This window comes from Callithrix jacchus, chromosome 10 (assembly GCF_049354715.1).
Source record: "Callithrix jacchus isolate 240 chromosome 10, calJac240_pri, whole genome shotgun sequence".
In the NCBI taxonomy this organism is placed as follows: Eukaryota; Metazoa; Chordata; class Mammalia; order Primates; family Cebidae; genus Callithrix; species Callithrix jacchus.
The window spans coordinates 71,542,703-71,561,866 of NC_133511.1; the positions used below are offsets into that span (position 1 = coordinate 71,542,703).

General features: G+C 35.6%; 1 protein-coding gene across 1 annotated transcript; it reads left to right on the forward strand.

Annotated features, from left to right (window-relative positions):
- Positions 1-4,794: 4,794 nt before the first annotated feature.
- On the forward strand, positions 4,795-9,847 carry OR52E4 (olfactory receptor, family 52, subfamily E, member 4). The gene is made up of 2 exons (XM_002754921.6): positions 4,795-4,896; positions 8,622-9,847. Exon 2 carries the CDS (start codon positions 8,636-8,638, stop codon positions 9,632-9,634), a length of 999 nt encoding a protein of 332 aa, XP_002754967.4. The 5' UTR covers positions 4,795-4,896; positions 8,622-8,635; the 3' UTR covers positions 9,635-9,847.
- The last annotated feature ends 9,317 nt before the right edge of the window (positions 9,848-19,164 follow it).

Below are 19,164 nucleotides of genomic sequence, written 5' to 3' on the forward strand. Positions count from 1 at the left end.
GAAAAAAAAAATTAAAGATACATACTAAGAGAACAAAAATAATAGAAATGTTTAAAAGGAGTATCCTATGATAAATTTCAACTGCATTGTGTCCCAAAGGAGAAAAAGTATTTTAAATACACACTAAGAAAACAAAAACAATAGAAATGTTTTAAAAAGAATATCATATTCTTTGAACTACATGATTCGTATGCAAAGGAAGGCAGGAAAATACATAATTACATCAAAGCAAATGTTGATATCCTATTTGTGATTTTATGATTTTTGGGTGAAGGCATTTGGTGGATTTCTACTTCCAGTAGTCAGAAACTAGATTATTTGAGGTTGATGCTTTTGCCAAGAAAAATAAAAGTAGGAATAATGGAAAGAATATTTAAAACATATGTTTAAGGCATTGGAGAACTAACAAATTAGCAAAGATAGAAAAATCAAGATCCCATAACATAATGAAGATTTAAGAGCGATGAAGCTGCCTTTGGTGCTGCTTTACCCTGCCATGCACTTTATATTTTCTAATTTAGAAGAGCGCTCAGAAAGACTGATACTGTGAGAAAAGCTTTAGTAGTATCATGAGATTGAACAGGATGAAGCATCAGAGTTCAGAGTTTGTCATGGAACAGAGGAAATGTATCACCAAGATAGTACCCATGAAGTAAAGATTTTTTTTAAAAAAAAAAGGCCTTTACAAATTATATAGCCTAGTTTAGAAATAGCTCTATTGTTAATGAAAATAAGGTGATGTGCTCTTGCTTAACTGCCTAACAGAACCAAAGTAAAACATTTATGATAGGTAGCATTACTGATAGCCTCAAGGTTTCCTAACAAGATTTCCTTCATAATGCACAGCATTGAAATTAAGTATGAAAAAATAATAATTACCAAAATAAACAAGCAAAGTAAAAGAAAATTAAAATATTCAACAAAGAACCAGGCAATGGGATTATAGAATGATTATAACTATTGCATACAATAAACTGGATGAAAAGATATTAGCCATGACCTGGAAAATAATAATGATCATTTGGAAATTTTGTTTTTAAAAATTGCATTAATTCAAAATAAGTATTCAATAGGTGAGATAACAGCAAATAATACCCAGTTGAAAAGATAATAAATAAACTGAAAGATTAATTAGAAGAAGATATCCACAATGAAGCATAGAAAAATAAGTTGATGGAAAATACTTTAAAAAATAGAAAATGTGAAAAATAGTTAAAAGTTATAGATATAATTTGATCATATGAAGAGAGGAGTTACAATGCAGGTCAAAGCTATATTTAAAAGATAAAGATTACAAAACGGAGCTGAAGATTACAAAACCAAATCAAAAATCCAAAAATTTAAAACAGGATCTTTTAAAAAAGAGATCCACACAGAAACGTCAAAGTAAATCTACTAAAAAACAAAAATAAAAAGAGAATCCTTAAAGCACTTCAAGAGAGGAAATTATCTTCAAAGGAGCCATAATAAGGCTAACAGTAAATATCTCAAAAGAAACTCTAGAATCAAGGAGACAATAATACGCTATTTCTAGAAATATAGTAGAACATATAAATTGCCAACATGGATTTCTATACTCACTAATAATATCTTCTTAAATTAAAGGATTAAAAAGACGTTGCAAAGAACAAAAGCAGAGAGAAGTTGTTACCAATAGATTTGCTATAACAGAAATACTAGAAGGGATTGTTCAAGAAAAGTAACATAAGTCAAGATAGAAGCATGATTATGCAGATAAAGAACATATTTGTTCTTATATGTGTTTATAAATAAAGAACATATTGTATTATGTCTACAAAAATATTATAAAATGAATACAGTGATGTATAAATGGGATAATATACAAAATGAATACAGTGATGTATAAATGGGAAAAAGCCCTTGACACTAAGGACATAAACAAACTGTCACCACTACTGCTGTGCTACCTCAAACTTCTACAGTCCAAGCCACTGAGGTACCCACAGTCATTGCTGAGATTGAACTCAGCCAAAGAACCTGCACAGAGACTATACTACACCTATCCGGAAAGAGAGTCACTACACTATTCCCAACTGACACACTAAAACCCAACTGCAGGTGATAGCTGTCCTCTAAAGAAACCACTCTAGAAAGTTTGGAGGTAAGTGTTCCACCAGATGCACAGGCAACGATATGGAGACACAAGAAACATGAAAAGGCAAAGAAATATGATACTACCAAAGGAATGGAGCACTGTAGTAACGACTCCAATAAAAAGAAAATCAACAAATTGCCAAAAAAAAATTCAGAATAACGATCCTGAGAAAACTCAATAAAATACAAGAAAATACAACATAGGCAATTCAATAAAATCAGGAAAACAATTTATGAAACAAACAAGAACTTCAACAAAAGATATAAATCATAAAAAATAATCAAATAGAATTCCTGTAGCTGAAGAATTCAATAAGATTTTAAATTACAACAGAGAGCTTCGACAGCAAACTTGGTCAAGCAGAAGAAAAAAATCTGTTGACAGGTTATCTGAAATTAGAGAAAAAAGAAGGATGAAAAAGAGTAAAGAAATAATGGTGTCCCCTAACGGGGCACACACACGGTGGCACCATGACTATCGTGCTACCACAGACTTCTACAGTCTAATGGGACACCGTTAAGTGGAAAGATATTTATATTATGAGAATTCTAGAAGGAAAAGAGAAAGAAAAGGGCAAAGAAAACTTATTTAATAAAATAATAGCTGAAAACTTTCCAAATGTGAAGAGATATGTGGATATCCAGATCCGAAAAGCTTAAAATTCCCCAGGTAAATTCAACCCAAGAAGATCCTCCGGGAGGCATTAAAATGTCAAATTGTCAAAAGTCAAAGACAGTCTCTAGGCCTTTAGGCTATTTGGCATGAAGAAATAGTGAAAATAGTGGAAAAAATGTATCCAATTCCTCAACACTTTTCAGAAGTAATGTCCTCAGGGAACAGCTGAGTTTCTGTTTCAAAAGGAAGAGAAACAGAACATCAGAAGTAGTTTAAGGCCAAAAATAATACCACTGCTTGTAAAAAGTTTATTCGACAAGTCACAGTGAAATAATCTCGGGAACAGGAAAGGGGTAGATACAGTGACAGATTAGGAGATATACAATTACATGATATTATGACCCTCACAGAACTAGAATTTTTATGTTTTAAAAAAATGTAATTCCATAATGCCAGAGCACCTCCTATAATCAAAGCACTGTACTAGGTGAACTGAAGGATAAAGTTGACTTAAATATCACTGTAATATCAATCCATAAAATAACAGAAGAGAGAAAACACAAAACCAAAAAAGAAAAGAAAAATTGCCTGTTATAATAGTGGCAGAACCTGATATGAAAACACAAAAGACACAAAGAGTCTATCAGACTGAGTCCTGTGAAAGATCACTAAGAAGTATAGGAGAAGTGAGAACGTGTGAAGCAGAGTGGAAATGAGAGAGAGTTCTTTCATATGGAGGACTTTTGATTATCAAAGACAGGATGTGTGTTCGGGAGTCGTGAAGTACAATGCAAGTATAAAAGGCTGATTGGATACTGAGTGAAGGACTTTGGCAACAAGGGGGTTTGTAAAGTCTGCAGCATACAACGGAGAATGTAGGGGTTATGGGAAGGAATTTTCAGCAGAAATTGAGTAGAATCAGACTTGATCTGGGAAGGTGAATGTGGGTACAGTAAGAAAGATGGGCACAATGAAGGAGAATCAGGAAGCTAGGGAGTCACTTTCCCGTTAATCAAGAGAAGTCATGAATACAAGAACGTGGCAGATCAAACCAGAATCTCTCTTGGTCCACAGGCGACATTACTATTTCTGTGCTAACAACTCAAAATAGTCTGAACTTAGAAGGCAAAAGGTACCAACTAATTGTCTAATGTATTCAATTTTCCGTCAGTCTATTTCTAACTGCAGTCAGAAAACCCAGGCTCCGTAGCATGCCCTGGGAGTATTATCAGGTCCATTCTATCATTATTCAGGAAGAGAGCCTCTCGAGAAACAGTGCTTCTACTCTGGCTGGAAGGGACAATATAATACGTTTATCAGGAAAATGTGAGATTTTCTTCACCTTCTTCCAAAAGAGCTGGAACACATGCAAGCCTCTCTCCAAAGACTATCTATTCACCATTAGTTATAGACTAAGAGGGAAAATTTTGCTGGATTGGAAGAAAGTTGCTGCTGTTATCTGCAGGCATGCACACTGCCAATAAACAGAGTTGTGCCACAGAGGAAAATGTTACATTTTCCCAATAAAACATATATTGTCCCCTCCAGCCAGAGCAGAAGTAGCGTTTCCTGAGAGGCTCCCTTCTTGAATTTGTCTATTTTAGATGTCTTCTCCTTCATCATTTGAGGTGTCAGTTGTAACCGTTGTGAAACTACATCAGGATTGACACAAATACATTAAAACAGAAAAGTTGCTGAGAACAGTTTTATTTACATGGTCAAACAGTGAAGACTTAATGGTATAAAATCAATGCTTTCAGGGCTCCTGAGTGAAGCTGAATTAACATCATCCCCCAAACAAATTCCTTCCTCTTCTCGATAGTTACCATCCCATCATTTCCTAACACATCTGCTCCCCTGAGCTAAGGAGTTACATGTAGCATGCTGTTTCTCTGCAGATGCAGTAAAGAGGAATAAAGACTTACTAAGACATAATGACCCTCAGGTCCATGTTTATGCCCAGAGGACTCTGAAGGCTAGGCTCAGGGATTCTGAGTCATGCTTGGTCATAAGGATGCTCTCACTCACTATAAAGTTTTCTCCACATTACCAGGCAGGTTCGTTGCTCAGAGGCTTGAAGGTGAAACTAATCACTGTCTTTAAGAACCTGGTCTCATGCTGCAATTCTGCTCCAAGTGAGGGCTGGGAGAAGAAATATTAGAAAGGTAAGAATGCTTGGGCAGAAGTGCGAAGATACAGAGGAAAGAAGAAGGCAAATGAGGATAGAAAAGGCTAGGTTCTTCCACTTTTCTGAAGAATTATCCCAAGCACCATTACACCATCCTCTTCACAGAGGAACACAGCAGAGCATATGGGATTGGAACAGACATCCTTAGGTGAGAGCAGTGGTGCACCAATTAGTAATGCACCGAATTTCTATCTGTCTCTGTATCTCTGTATCTTTCTCTCTCTCTCCTACTCTCTCTCTCTCTCTCTCTCTCTCTCTCTCTCTCTCTCTCTCTCTCAGAATACACTGTTCACAGCCAGAACACCACAAATACAGTCATATAGTGTCAATAAGACAAAAGGATGTTATGGCAGACTTCATTTATATGTGCATGTTTAAGGTGGTGAGCAGGTGTCACTTATGTCAATATTCAAATAAAATTGCATGGGTATTAACACATTTGATCTGTACAGTTTTATTCTCTTTTTCCCACACTGTCTGAGTGAATTTAATGTTGCAAATTGTAGCTTGGTTCCCTGTGTACTTACTACTTTATGGAACCATAGCCAAGCCATTTCTGTTGTAAGCACAATACCCTTGCTAAATCAGCCAGACTCAACCTTGAATGGCACCATTATGGAAGAGCCTGAATGAAGGTCTTTATCCACTTTATCGATTCATCAAGCTTGGGAAAGCTGTAAGAATAAAGGGATAAAATTGTTCCATTTCTAAATGAGCAGTATTGGGTCATATTTGTATCCATAAAAAATCTAGAGATAAATATTAATGTCTGACTCTGTGCCATTTCTTCACTTTGGTCTTTTCTGAGCCATCCCTTTTTTATCTAATCTTATGTCCAACTGTGACATAAAGTAAACTTTTTACAATGAAATAACTTCTTTCTGCTAACAGGTGAATTATTTTTGCTATCTTAGATTAAATAAATAAAATATTTGGGAGAATTACTAAATAAGTAACTATAATTTGTTGAGGATATACTATGTACTAGCACCTATGCAAACAATGGTCTTATTTATCATTAAAATAAATCATATTAGTTATAATTTATCAACTCATGTCTACAGGAAAAAAAACTGATCTATCTAGTTAAAGAAGTTATCCAAAGGCCTCAAACTAGTAAGTGGTTTAGCAGATTTTCAAGCCATGTCTGAATAGTTTTAAGGTCCCTAGAAGACCTCTGTAATATTCTACTATAGTCAGGGAAAAAAACCCAGCAAAGAAAAAAAAATCACAAGTTCAAAATATGAACATTGGTGAGCACAAAAAGAGAGAAATTGCTAGTTACTATGAATTTGTCTTTTGAGATGGACTTAAGCGGGGATCTTTGCCAATGTACATATCTAAAGAAGAATAAACTTAATACTTTGTCCTCAAAAAATGATCTTGAGGTTATTGGCCATACACTGTCTGCTACTGTGGCATACAGTTATAACAGGAAGAAGGCAAGAATTCAGGTAAAACTGTGAAAGGGTGGATCCCCTGGCAGCTTTGAATTGTAGTGTCAGTGAAGTGTCCCCTTTGCCATCTCCCTAAGAATGTTTTTTCTCAGCTGGCAAAGTTCCATGTTGAGAAACAGCCACTCTTAAGACTGGGCTGACTCTGGATTGTAAATCTCACAGCACATCATCCTAGCTATGTCCTCACACTCTTCTAGGTGAAATCACAAAAACCACTGCCCTCTGATTTTTCAGCCTGGCATATTTTCCAAAATACAGTCAAACATTATGTTTCTATTTCAATTTTTCTCTCAGCTTCTCTGGGAAAAAGAGATGTTCTTCTTCTTCCCGTATAGAATGGGCAATTTATTAACCCCTTTGCCTGCATACTTCTGCTGTGCAATAGCTAACTGGCAAAGTTACAGGACAACTGGTATATGCAGCTGCACACATAGTGAAACATGATTTCTCTCTCTACTCCTATCTCTCCAACCTTCTCTCTTTCTCTCTCTCTCTCTGTCTGTCACACATACTTACACACAAACAAGAGCACGCTTATTACAAACCCCAACCCTGATTCAATTAAATGCTGAACAACTGGCAACCAACATTCATGTGGCAGTGTTGAGCATATTAAAATTATTACCACTGGTTCTCAGCTTTTAGTTGCAGCTATTCTCTTTGTAGAATTAAGGCCAGAACGTGCATAAACATTATACAATCCAGGTTACATTAGTTACTACAGAGTTGTACAATGTCTTTAAGGTCACAAAGCTAAAATAAGGCAAATTCTCAAGAAGGCAATGAAGATTCCTTAAAAACATTTTAATTTCAATATTAAAATTTGCTAAATATTTGATCTTTTTACACCTGAAGCTAGGCACAATTTGGGGACATGGAAATTTTTTTATGTTACTCATTGATGTTACAGATTGTAAGGAAGATAAACATAATTTGGCAGATATACACAAAGCATTTTATTTCTATTTATTGGAAAAACTGTATTGTTCATGAAGATTTAGAAGCATCAAAAATAGCAATTAATCCATAATAGAAATACACTGAACAATTTAGCTGAGTTAGAACCAGGAAAATTCTAACAGAGACTATCTGATTATCTTATGTGATGTCACTGTATAAGATCCATGAGACATATCCTTATGCTAATATTATAACAAAACACAGGAAGTGGTAGACAATAGTAGTTCTCTTTTGTACTAGGAATCTTTCTCACTTATAGAAATTAGTAAGGGCTGGGCGTGGTGGCTCACACCTGTAATCCCAGCACTTTGGGAGGCTGTGGCGGGTGGATCATGAGGTCAAGAGATCAAGACCATCCTGGTCAACATGGTGAAACCCTGTCTCTACTAAAAATACAAAAAATTAGCTGGGCATGGTGGCACATGCCTGTAATCCCAGCTACTAGGGAGGCTGAGGCAGGAGAATTGCCTGAACCCAGGAGGCGGAGGTTGCAGTGAGCTGAGATTGTGCCATTGCACTCCAGCCTGAGTAACAAGGGCAAAACTCCATCTCAAAAAAAAGAAATTAGTAAGATACCAAAAGAGTTTTAGTTTCTATGATTATATTTGTAATATATTATTAGACATTAGAGCAAAATTTAAATAATGTTAAAATAATATTAAACTATTATATAAAAACATAATTTGATACTTTTTGTTAAAATAACTTTTTTAAAAAGCTAGTTGTAAACTTTGCATTATTTTCCTTTGTAACTGTTTTTACTAAGTTAATAGAGCTGAAAAATCTCATAACATCATTTATAATTTTATTTAATCTATTATGGTAACACCCCATATAACCTCTGGAAAATGTCACTGTGTACCTATAAGGGAATGAAAGTGAGAATGGCTAAAAATTTTCTATTATTATAAAAATAGTTTTGAGCTTGTAAGTACCAGAAATGTACTCAGAAAACCCCAGAGACCTCAAGACCACACTTTGAAGAACACATGGTATGGTGATTTCCCCAAAAGTAAAGAAGGACTACTTAGGAAAGTAACAGAAGGGAATGGCATAATATAAATATGCATTGCATTGTGAAATATTTCCAGTTCATTGCAATATCTCAAAGATTAAAAAAATAAAGCCATGAGCAATATTGCCTATGATGGATCTCAGAACAATAATCTGTGTTAAGAGGCTTTCTCAATTACCCTCTAGAAAGAAGTGAATCTCTAATGTTTGTAAATTAACCACCTATACCATTACCTCCAGCACACTGATAAGAGTCTTTCTATTTCTACAGGACTTTGACAAGAGATGACCTTAAAGGAAGTGAGATCCTTCTTAGCTAGGAATTCAGTAACACTTGCCAGGAGAATGCATCCTATCAATGACACCCAGTTCTATCCCCACTTCTTCTTCCTGCTAGGAATACCAGGACTGGAAACTTTGCACATCTGGATTGCTTTCCCATTCTGTATCGTGTACCTGATTGCCATTGTGGGGAATATGACCATTCTTTTTGTGGTCAAAACTGAACACAGTCTACACCAGCCCATGTTCTACTTCCTGGCCATGTTGTCTATGATTGATCTCGGTCTGTCCACATCCACCATCCCCAAAATGCTAGGAATCTTCTGGTTCAACCTCCAAGAGATCAGCTTTTGGGGTTGCCTTCTTCAGATGTTCTTTATTCACATGCTTACAGGCATGGAGACTGTTCTGTTGGTGGTCATGGCTTATGACCGCTTTGTTGCCATCTGCAACCCTCTCCAGTACACCATGATCCTCACCAATAAAACCATCAGTATCCTAGCTTCTGTGGTTGTTGGAAGAAATTTAGTTCTTGTAACTCCATTTGTGTTTCTCATTCTGCGTCTGCCATTCTGTGGGCATAACATCATACCTCACACATACTGCGAGCACATGGGTCTGGCCCGGTTGGCCTGTGCACCTATCAAGATCAACATAATCTATGGGCTCATGGTGATTTCTTATATTATTGTGGATGTTATCCTGATTGCCTCTTCCTACATATTTATCCTTCGAGCTGTTTTTCACCTTCCCTCTCAAGATGCCCGACTAAAGGCCTTCAACACCTGTGGTTCTCATGTCTGTGTTATGCTGTGCTTTTACACACCAGCATTTTTTTCTTTTATGACACATCGTTTTGGCCAAAACATTCCCCGCTATATCCATATTCTTTTGGCTAACCTTTATGTGGTTGTCCCACCTGCCCTTAACCCTGTCATTTATGGAGTCAGGACCAAGCAAATCCGAGAGCAGGTTGTGAAAATATTTGTACAGAAAGAATAACTCTGTGATAAAGTTTGGATAAATATATCTATATACAACCCAAATAATCATCATCTGAGCTCCATTTTTAACCTTCTGTAATGGTCATGTTTGTCAGATTTTTTCATTTTGACTAGAAGTGGTTTAGTGTTGACAGATAACGCAAAGCTACCTTTGCTGACCATTTCTCCCACTTCCCTCCATGTACTTGGAAAAAAGCTATATATATATATATATATATATATATATATATACACACACACACACACACACACATATATATATATATATATCTCCTATTAGTTCAGTCCCTCTAACACACACACACACACATATATATATATATATATATATATATATACATATATATATATATATATATATATCTCCTATTTAGTTCAGTCCCTCTAACAAAAACCCTGACTAACACTTTTTCTTTTATGTTCTTTCTCTAATAAACTTAATGTTTGTGACTTTAGGAATATGAGACAGTACAGTGTGGATATTACAGAGACATGTTTTCTCACTTGAAGCAACGTCATTTCAGATGTGACAACTTGTATGTGTCTCATATCTAATTCTAACTGAATTCTGACAATTTCCTTTCAGATAAAATGTATAAAACTTATGAGACTTCATAAAGCCTATAAAAACAATTAGGCTTATGCTATGGTAAGCACAGGGCCAGACTTGACATCAACCTCAAAATAATCTCATTATAATCTATTAGTTCTGTAGATTTCCAATGCTTAGTCCCATTTTCAAACTCCAGATATGGCCAGAGAATGTGGTTTGCTTTAAAATCGATAAAAGAGACACTGAACTGAAATTTGTGACTTATCATGGTACTCATGCTTCCAAAGTAGAAGTCTCCCTCATGTTTTATAATTTAGAACCACTGTATGGTTTAGATGACAATATACAAAGTACTCAAAAGTACACAGATAACAAGTTTAGGAAACGGGGGTGGATATAGCCAAGTAGACAAGGAAAGCAACATCACCTATTCAATATCTGTGAATCTGGACAGTTCTTGGTCTTAAACCTAACACTGGCTAGGCACAATTCCTGAATTGTATAGTATTTTGTGTATTTTCTTTAGGTCTGTGTGCATAGGCTACAATTTGATTTTTACAGCTTTTACTTCATGTATCTAAAGTTATTGGGAACACAGAGTTTTAAAGGTGGAAATATATTGAAACTTGATCTATTCCCTTTGTCTTACAAATAAAAAAAACCCTGAGGTCTAAAGAAAGCTGGTATTTGTGTGCATAAAGTACACCCATCTTTAGCATCATCTTCATGTAACAAGTGAAGGAAGATCACTCAGATAAATCCTTTTGACTACAAATTCTTAACTCTTGCAGGAGATTTAAGTAAGGAATATTTTATGTATATATGAGAGGTTTCACCATGGGTCCCACGTGGAGATTTAGTAAAATGGGAAGTAGAAGGAGGGGCTTAGTGTTGGTAACAAGAAGAGGGAGACTGCAGAAACTGCAGGTTCATGTAGTATAGTAATAAGAGTAGCTGAAATCAGCACAGTCTTCATCTCTGTGGTCCACAGTACTGAGTGGTAAGCACAGACCAGCATCCAGGCCATCAACAGCTGTACCAGATATAAACATGCTAAATAAAGACAAAGTTTTTTCTTCTCTCAGTGATCTGAAAGGATCTGAGACATGTATAAAGCAACTTCCTGGTTAAATATATTGATAGCGTGGAAACAAATTAATATAAGCAAAATAGTATCCACAGTATAGATGGGAGTGTACCATAATGCTGGCCCTGAAATGGCTCATAATCAAACTGCAACACAACACTTAGGGCTCAGCAGAGTCGCTGTACTGGGATCTCTCAGGGGACCTCTGTTCTTTGGATTAGCTTCCTCAACCAGCTGAGAACAGCAATGTGCTGAGATGAGGTGCACTGACCCTGGACAAACACATATGCCCATAATTCTCCTATTCAAAGAATTATATGACTCTCTTCATCCTGTACTCACCAGCTTGTGAAGTCAGCCATTTGTCCTAAGGAACTCTGTGATTCATGTCTATCAAGTTGTCCTGGAAGTCCATGGCTGGGACCTGGTTTCAGAAGAGTGGGTTGGTGAACAGAAAAAATCACTCTGGACAATAGTTTTATTTCATGAAGTCAACCCAGATGGGACCAGAAGGGTGTTGCCATGTTGATTTGAGGTGATTCTCACTCACATCAAACACGGGATAAACAAATTCAGGACTCTGTTCTACCAATATTTCACTGCTGAACCTTGGTCTTGAGACATGTGTTAGGGATATACACTACCTCTCACCCATCTGTGTTTAAACCCTCATGCTGCCCTCTAGCTACAATACCCACTGGCAGTGGCTGGCAGTGGAAGCTGCAGACATCCTTTATCTTATTACACTGGCAATGACATCCTAAGTGATCATCCCATCTTCTCTGCAGGCTCTACACTACCTGTCAGGCATTCCCACAGAAGGGGCTACACCTACATACTCTGAAACCTTTTGAGACTGTAGCTCTGCAATGCCCCCAGGCACTTTCAATCTATGTCCTGTTTTATCTCCAACTGATACAGCAATATTACACTCTCCCATTGGTGTTAAATAACTGTAGATGAGGTATGGGCTTTCCTTGCATGAATGATATATTCTTCCTCTGTGCACATGTGCTTCACTCATAATCCAAACTGGTATCATCACTGTATGACAGAAAGCCAGTATAGTCAGCAATGAAAGAGATCACCTTCTGGAAATGCATTGATTAGGGTCTAAATAATTAAAATGATTAGAACATAATGTCGTTCTACATTTATACAATAAAGTTCCAAACAATAAATTTAACAAGAACAGAAAAAAAATATCATTCGCATTTTCAAGAATGCACAGATTAAGCCTGGTATTTGTGATCATCTCTAACGAAGCAGAAAATGTGTGTGTGTGTGTGTGTGTGTGTGTATTTCAGAAAGTCATTGAAGACATTTTGCATGGGTAACCCAACAAAGTAATGATGCAATTAGCATTAAATAATTGCAACGTGGAAATACAAGAGGCAAGAAGATATATCTTGTTCTGAAAATCCATGGCATTGTTGATAATAATAATTTTGATACCTTCTGTTTGTGACAGCAGAAATTAAATGGCCAGAAATAGCCTGTTGTGACAGTAAAAAAATATGGATTGTCCATAGAACTGAACAGAAAGAGAAGTTGCCTGGACACAATTAAGAATCTTTATATGCAGCAACTGGACGACAACCAAATATACAATTAATGCTTTATCCATAATAATAAACCTTCATTGATAAATTACCATACCGTATATTACACAGGTCAGTGAACTTTTTAATACATATCTTTTTCAAATTGTCCACAGAGTTTGTTTCAATTGTTCATACCCCACAGTGGTCCCAGGCACCACACATCCTACAGGAGATCCTGCATACATTTTTGCATTTGGCCTCTGCTTGTCCCGTTTATACCTTTTCACTTTACTCCTGTGGTCTGTGTCAAAATATTACTGCCTTGGACCTGGAGCATGGCCCTAATGTTCTGGGAATAATTGGTTTGCAGTTTAAGTAATGGTTTGTATACAAAGCTATGCATACATGTATGTGTACACACTTGCTTATGCTTATTTGATAAATATGGCATGAATTTGTCAGTGTATGAGAATATTAAATGCATCTACACACAGGCTTAATAACAAACATATATAATATGATTAGAAGAAAAAAGACACAAAAGATAAATATAATTGAGGAAATGGTGACAAAAGACATGTCAACCTGAAATAATATATAGGATGAGAATCCAGTTTAAGTGTTTATTCAAGTGCAAAGCTAAGGATGGCCATCTGGGAAACACAGAATCCAAAGAAATGAGGTCAATGCCCCTAAGTTGAAAAGTTAAGGTTTTACTTATATAGGCAGAAAACAAAGAAATTTGGCAGAATTAGATTTTCCAATACAAAGTTGATTTATGAGTTACAGCAAATTGATTAATTATAGCTTGTTTTCTTTTTCCAGTTTAAATTAGTATTTTTAACATTTCATCTTTGGCAATATAATAGTCATAAGGTCTTTGTTTAAGACAAGGAAAAAGGAAGTTAATCAATAATGAAGATCTAAAGTAAAGAGGGAAAGGATCTTATCTGGTAGTCTTTTACAACATTCTGTAAAACAATGTAGATAGGTGGGCCGGTGCAGTGGCTCACGCCTGTAATCCCAGCCCTTTGGGAGGCAGAGGAAAAATCACCTAAGGTCAGGAGTTGACACCAGCATGGTGAACATAGTGTAATCCCATCTCTACTAAAAATGCAAAAATTAGCTGGGCGTGGAGGCAGGCCCCTGTAATCCCAGCTGCTTGGGAGGCTGAGGCAGGAAAATTGCTTGATCCTGGGAGGTGGAGGTTGCAGTGAGTTGAGGTCATTCCACTGGACTCCAGCCTGGGCAATGGAGCAAGACTCCATTTCAAAAACAAAACAATGTAGGTAATGGAAAAAAAGCTAATTTAATTTATAATCAGGGAAACAAATACTACAACTTCCTAGGTTACAGCTACCTGTTAGTGACTCAGGTCCCATAATCACAGCCTTTTAAGGATCAGAATAATTTAAAGTTTCAACAGCTTTGATCTTGAATTATTTATTTTCACTAAAAAAGACATCAATGGGCATTTGGGTTGATTCCAGGTCTTTGCTATTGTAAACAGTGCTGCAATGAACATTCGTGTACATGTGTCCTTATAGTAGAACAATTTATAGTCTTTTGGATATATACCCAGTAATGGGATTGCTGGGTCAAATGGAATTTCTATTTCTAAGGCCTTGAGGAATCTCAACCCAAATGCCCATTGATAATAGACTGGATTGGAAAAATGTGGCACATATACACCATGGAATATTATGCAGCAATCAGAAATGATGAGTTTGTGTCATTTGTAGGGACATGGATGAATATGGAGAACGTCATTCTCAGCAAACTGACACAAGAACAGAAAATGAAATGCCGCATATTCTCACTCATAGGCGGGTGATGAAAAATGAGAACACATGGACACAGAAAGGGGAGTCTATTGGGGGGAAAAGGGGAGGGCCAGTGGGAGGGGGAGGTGGGGAGGGATAGCCTGGGGAGAAATACCAAATGTGGGTGAAGGGGAGAAGGAAAGAAAAGCACACTGCCATGTGTGTTCCTACGCAACTGTCTTGCATGCTCTGCTCATGTACCCCAAAACCTAAAATCCAATAAAAAATTTAAAAAAAAAAGACATCAATGCCAAGTTAACTATAGTCTACTGATATTGAATATTCGAAGGCAATGCCATTTTCCATAAATCTTGCTCACCCTGTCAAACAATCCTTCTCATTGGGAACCCTTTATGTATCACAGGGTATTTTACAGAATATAGAAACCAGTCTAGTTCATAGACTATTATGGGATATTAAGTGTGAGACTATTAGTGCTGTTCATCTCTAACTTCGTGTTACCCACAACCACTTTGGGAACAGACATAATTGAGTGTAACTTAAAATAAACTTCCATGAGGTTTAATTCAGATACAGTATCTTCTCGAATATGTTCCAGCATTGGTCCATTCAATTGCTTATTGATCCATAACTCCTACATCAGTCAGAGCCTTGCTATATTACCCTGGTTTCCCAAAAAGCTTACAAAAATTCCAGATGTCTACAGACTTTTCTATTTTTCTGGTGCTAAGTTTGAAGAAAATTTTCAACAGTTTTCCATAGTCATTTTGCCACTTTACACTCCTACCAAGAAAATATGAAAATCCCAATGGCTTGACATTCTCACAGCAGTTGGTATTATCAGTCATTTGAATTTAGCTACTCAAGTGAGTAAAAAGCATTATCACATTGCAATTTTAATTTTTATTACTCTTAATAACTAATAATGATTTAGAGTGTATTTTCAGTTCTTATGGGCCATTTGAAAATATTTGTTTGTGAAGTATGTATTATTCTTTTCCAACAACTACAAAATTAGCTACTTTGAGGTACGTGAATGTAGTTCAAAAGCCTTAAGAAATTAGAATTCAAAGATAAAACTGCCTATGACAATATAAACAATAAGACCAGTAAATTTATATATACTTATATATGTTTTTATATATTCACCTATATATGTAAATATACAGATGATCTTTGATTTACAATGGTTCATTTGAAAAATTTTTTGACTTTAGTATAGTTTGAAAGTATATGCATTCAATAATTTCCTTGACTTACAATGGAAACAAAGCCAAGATCAACCCCTGGTAAGGGGATAATGTCTATAATACTATTGTTATTATTAACAATATCATGTATCTTGAGGACAATCTAGATCTTCTGACCTCTTGCATTTCCAAATTCCATTTATTTCATGCTAATTGCACCATTACTTTAGATGCTGAATTATTCCTTGTCCTGCTCATGCATAATGCCTTCAAAATATTGAAAAATATTTTCAATGGATTTGTTTATTAATTTTAATTTTTATGGATACATAGTAGGTGTATATATTTATAGAGTACATGAGATGTTTTGATACAAGCATGCAATGTGTAATAACCACATCCTAATCCAGCAATCCCATTGCTGGGTATATATCAAAAAGAAAGAAAAGCAATATATAGAAGAGATATGAGCACTCTTGTGTTTGTTGCACCACTGTTTACAATAGCTAAGATCTGGAAGCAGCCTAAGTGTCCATCAACAGATGAATGAAATGTGGTACATATATACAATAAAATACTATTCAGTCATAAAATATTTTCAAATTACAATGGGTTTATTGCAGTATAACCCCATTGTAAGTTAAGGAGAATCTATATATATCATATATTACATATTATTACATGTGATAAAAGTAAGTTTAAATAAAATAATCTATAGGAAAATCTAAGGCTGCTTATTGGCAATATTAGTCAAGGTTCTAGAAAAAATAGCAAGCTCAAGCTGGCCTCTTAAACTATAGGCACAGTTTAGAAAATCCACAAGGGACAATAAGGATAGTAAGTGTGGGAATGTTTATTCTGGGGCCCAAGGAGGAGAAAAAGTTCCTGGCATCTGGAGGGCCAGAGAACCTTGTGGATAAACCTACCTGTCAGGACTTGCAATTTATTTCTAGGTACTCACAGAGCCCATGGTGACCTGCAGGTCACCTGCAATGAAGGAGCAGGTGGGAACCACAGTGAATATCTTGCCCTCACTCTCTTCCTCCTCACCTCCTGATGCCTTCCATTTTCTGAACCCAAACAGATTCTACAGGCCAAAGAGGCTATCGATGCAGTACATAGTCATGAATCGCTTAGGACACAGAGTATAGAATACACCTGGAGAGGGAGAAAAAAGAACTCTAGCACATTGACCCACATAAACAAAGAGCTGGAGGAAAATTCTGAACAAACACGTGAAGGCCAGTATTTTTATATATTCTCCTTTCAATTACTACTCTGTGCTATTTATTTGAGAATTATATTTGTAGTATTAGATACTTTCTCTCCTTTTTGTTCTCAGAGTCCTCTTAGAATCGTTTTGAATTTTTTGTATTTTTTTAGACAGCACAAGAATTATAATGTTAATTAAAAAAAATAATTTGGACTAACACAGTGTGAAATCTAACCTAGTATGTTTGCACTGAGAATTGAAATGAGAATAAAAAGTAATGGAATAATCACCAGGCATATTCTTAATTTTCTCATAATTTTAGACTATTCTCTCTCTAAGGCCAAAAGTAAAATGAAAGAAGATTTTATATGCTAGGGGTATTCTTTTATATGGTTTATAAGATTCATAGGTATTAAGGAAAATTTTGGGCTTTCCAAAGCTTTATTAATATTATAATTCAGAAAGATCAATATAATACATAGTAAGATATATCAAATTTTATAGGAAATATTATAGTCAAGAAAAGTTACTGACTTTTTATCCTTTACACTCTTTTTTTATAAAATAAATCAAAGCTCCCTGAAGAGATGATTTTGAACATGAAGCTATACAAATAGATATACAAAAAATATCTTGAAAACTTACATTTAGCACAATAGATCACATGTTCAAGAAATGTAGTTGATTTGATTATCACATATTCATAATGCTCAAATGGCACTTGCAGAATTAGCCTATATTTAATGAGCATCAAATTATTATGTTGTCTAATTCATATCAGAAGCTCAAAAGTAGGTTGAATCAAGGAACATTGGCTTGATGAGCATTACTGACATCTAGTGGTAAAACTGAATACATTTTTTTAAGTTAAAAATTATTTTCTTTTTTTTTTTTTTTTTTTGGAATTTCAACTCTTAGATTTAGGGGCTTCGTGTGTGGGTTTGTTACATGGGTATATTGTGTGATTCTGGAGTTTGTAGTATGAATGATCCCATCACCCACGGATAAGGTTAGGCTCTGTCTTCCCACCCAAATCTCATCTTGAATTGTAGTCTGCATAATTGCACACCTTGAGGTTGAGACCTGTTGGGAGGTGATTGGATCACGGGGATGGATTCCCCCATGTTGTTCTTGTGATAGTAGTTATCATGAGAACTGATGGTTTTATAAGTGTTTGACAGCTCACCCTACACACGCCTTCTCTTTCTCATCTGCTGCCATGTAAGATGTGCCTCTTTCCCTTCCACCATGATTGTCAGTTTCCTGAGGCTTTCCCAGCCACGAGGAATTATGAGTCAATTAAACCTCTTTCCTTTATAAATTGCCCAGCCTCGGATATTTATTTATGGCAAAGTGAAAATGAACTAACATACCGAGGTAGTAAGCATATTACCCTACAGGTAGTTTTCACCCCTTGTCCTAGGCCCTCTCCTCCAACTTTAGTAGTCCCCAGTGTCTACTGTTCCCAACGTGATGTCCATGTGTACCAATAAATACATTTCCTGAACAAATAAATTACAATCTTTTAAGTGAACAACCTAATGAAATAGAAAGGTAAATAACTTTTTCTACTGAATATTTATTTACATTATTGAATACCAAAAATTCTACTTGAAATAAGGAATGGAAATAATGTCCATTTAATGATATTTAGACATATTGTCAAACATTTTTCTGTTCTAGTCAAATGCACTATCTCACTTACCCTGAAAAACAATGTGTGAAATGTGTTTTGTCATTTTCATCACCCTTGTGAATCTATAAGAAGTAACAAGAAGCTCATGGAGGTTAAGAAATGTTTTCCCACCTATAGAATCTAAGAAAAAAAATTTAAATATAAGTTGCCTAACTTCAAAGTGTTAACTCCAAAGGTAATATTGTAAAAGATTTTGAAAATCATAGCTAATGTTAATATATTAATTAATTTCTAACAAATAAGTCTAGAGCACCTTCCAGGCATTATCTTATTATACTGTTACAATACTGATATAATTTTTTTTCTCATTTTCCATTTGAGAAAATCAAGGCTTAGAATGGCAAATGTACTTGACCAAGATCACAGAACAAATTAGTGAATCAAAAGTTCATGTTCTTAATCTGTATGTTAAACTGCTTTTCTTTCTATATATACATTCTTATATTTCTATTAATTAATTT

What these genes read in the sequence shown, in the direction of transcription:
- OR52E4 (XM_002754921.6), top strand. Translation starts at nt 8,636, where the DNA reads ATGACCTTAAAGGAAGTGAGATCCTTCTTAGCTAGGAATTCAGTAACA.